This window comes from Limulus polyphemus, unplaced genomic scaffold (assembly GCF_000517525.1).
Source record: "Limulus polyphemus unplaced genomic scaffold, Limulus_polyphemus-2.1.2 Scaffold870, whole genome shotgun sequence".
NCBI classification, from domain to species: Eukaryota; Metazoa; Arthropoda; class Merostomata; order Xiphosura; family Limulidae; genus Limulus; species Limulus polyphemus.
The window spans coordinates 264,647-265,991 of record NW_013666480.1 but is presented as its reverse complement, the minus strand read 5'-3'; the positions used below and the strand labels follow the sequence as shown (position 1 = coordinate 265,991).

At 34.6% G+C, this 1,345-nt stretch overlaps 1 protein-coding gene across 2 annotated transcripts in view; it reads right to left on the bottom strand.

Moving 5' to 3' along the window:
* The window catches only part of LOC111086130, a 63,713-nt gene that overhangs the window by 52,680 nt on the left and 9,688 nt on the right, over nt 1-1,345 (bottom strand). For both annotated transcript variants that reach the window (XM_022387755.1, XM_022387756.1), the window contains exon 3: nt 390-701. In XM_022387755.1, the coding sequence (XP_022243463.1) occupies nt 390-701 (312 nt within the window). The remainder of the gene's footprint in view (nt 1-389; nt 702-1,345) is intronic.

Here is a 1,345-nt window from a genome sequence, read left to right as displayed (position 1 = left end):
CATACCGCTGTGCCACTGGGGGGGGGGGCTATTTAGATTAAGCTAAGCTTACCCCTAAAAATAAAATATAGATTTCTGTAAGCTACGTAAAAAATACTCTATACCAATATATCTCTGTATCTATTAATCTATTTCTTTTAGACATAAGTATATATATAATATATATATATTAATATATTGCTCAGTGGAGCTTTATTATTTAAACATTTTATGGATTTTTGTATTAAAAGTAGCATTTTTCCCATCTAAAACATTTAGATACAGACCAACAAACGTATGTAATGAGCAGTGACAAATTACATAGGTATGTGTATTTGGGTAGCAAGTGCATTTATATAGAATAAAGTAACAAAATAACTTAAGGCACGATTTCTAGTTTCATTACTCACTTGGAAAATAACTAATCTGTTTGGATATTTTGTAATGAGTTCCAGGTATTTCAACTTTGCACTCAAGTAGAGGAGGCTGATGTCCAGCCAAACCAGCAGTAAATAATTTTCCAGTTATTGAAGCATCGTAGGTGGCGCCACTTTTGTTCACTCGACTATGAATTTTCTTGTAGGTTTTCTGTTCCTTGTTGTCCAATGGCTGAATGCTCAGAGATATCCGAGGACGAGGATATAACCCTCTGGCGTTGCAAAGGAAACTTACTTCCGAGTCAGAACATTTTGTAAAATTGAAATTAAACGTTGTAGCCGGAACTTAGAAAAGAAAAGAAGCTTCAGTGTTATCTATATGTTTTAAATGCAATGGTTAAAATTAAAATCCAAGAAAATAATTAAACATACATACTTAATCTGAGGTTATGAACAAGAATAATGTATCAAACTAAAATGCTGAAAAATGAGTATAATCTCGTTTATCGTACATTGATTAGCTTGCATTCATGATTTATTACTCGACATATAATTAAAGTTTACCCCAGTGATGTCTTTTAGATATTAATACATATCTCCATTTTGACTGAATTAATCGATCTTTGGAGTATTCTCTTGGGTTTCTTGGAAAATCCAAGTCGTACTGTTCACATGCAAGTCACAAAATGTTTCTACACGATTAGCTTGAGGCTGCTTTTAAATCACCAAAATATCTTAAGTTGCAGACATCGCCTATAGTGCTGAATAATATGTCACAAACGCCACTGTTTTGTACCTATTATTATTGTGATAGTTTGTTTGTTTGTTTTGAATTTCGCGCAAAGCTACACGAGGGCTCTGCGCTAGCCGTCTCTAATTTAGCAGTGTAAGGCTACAGGGAAGGCAGCTAGTCATCACCACCCACCGCCAACTCTCGGGCTACTCTTTTACCAACGAATAGTGGGATTGACCGTGACATTATAACACCC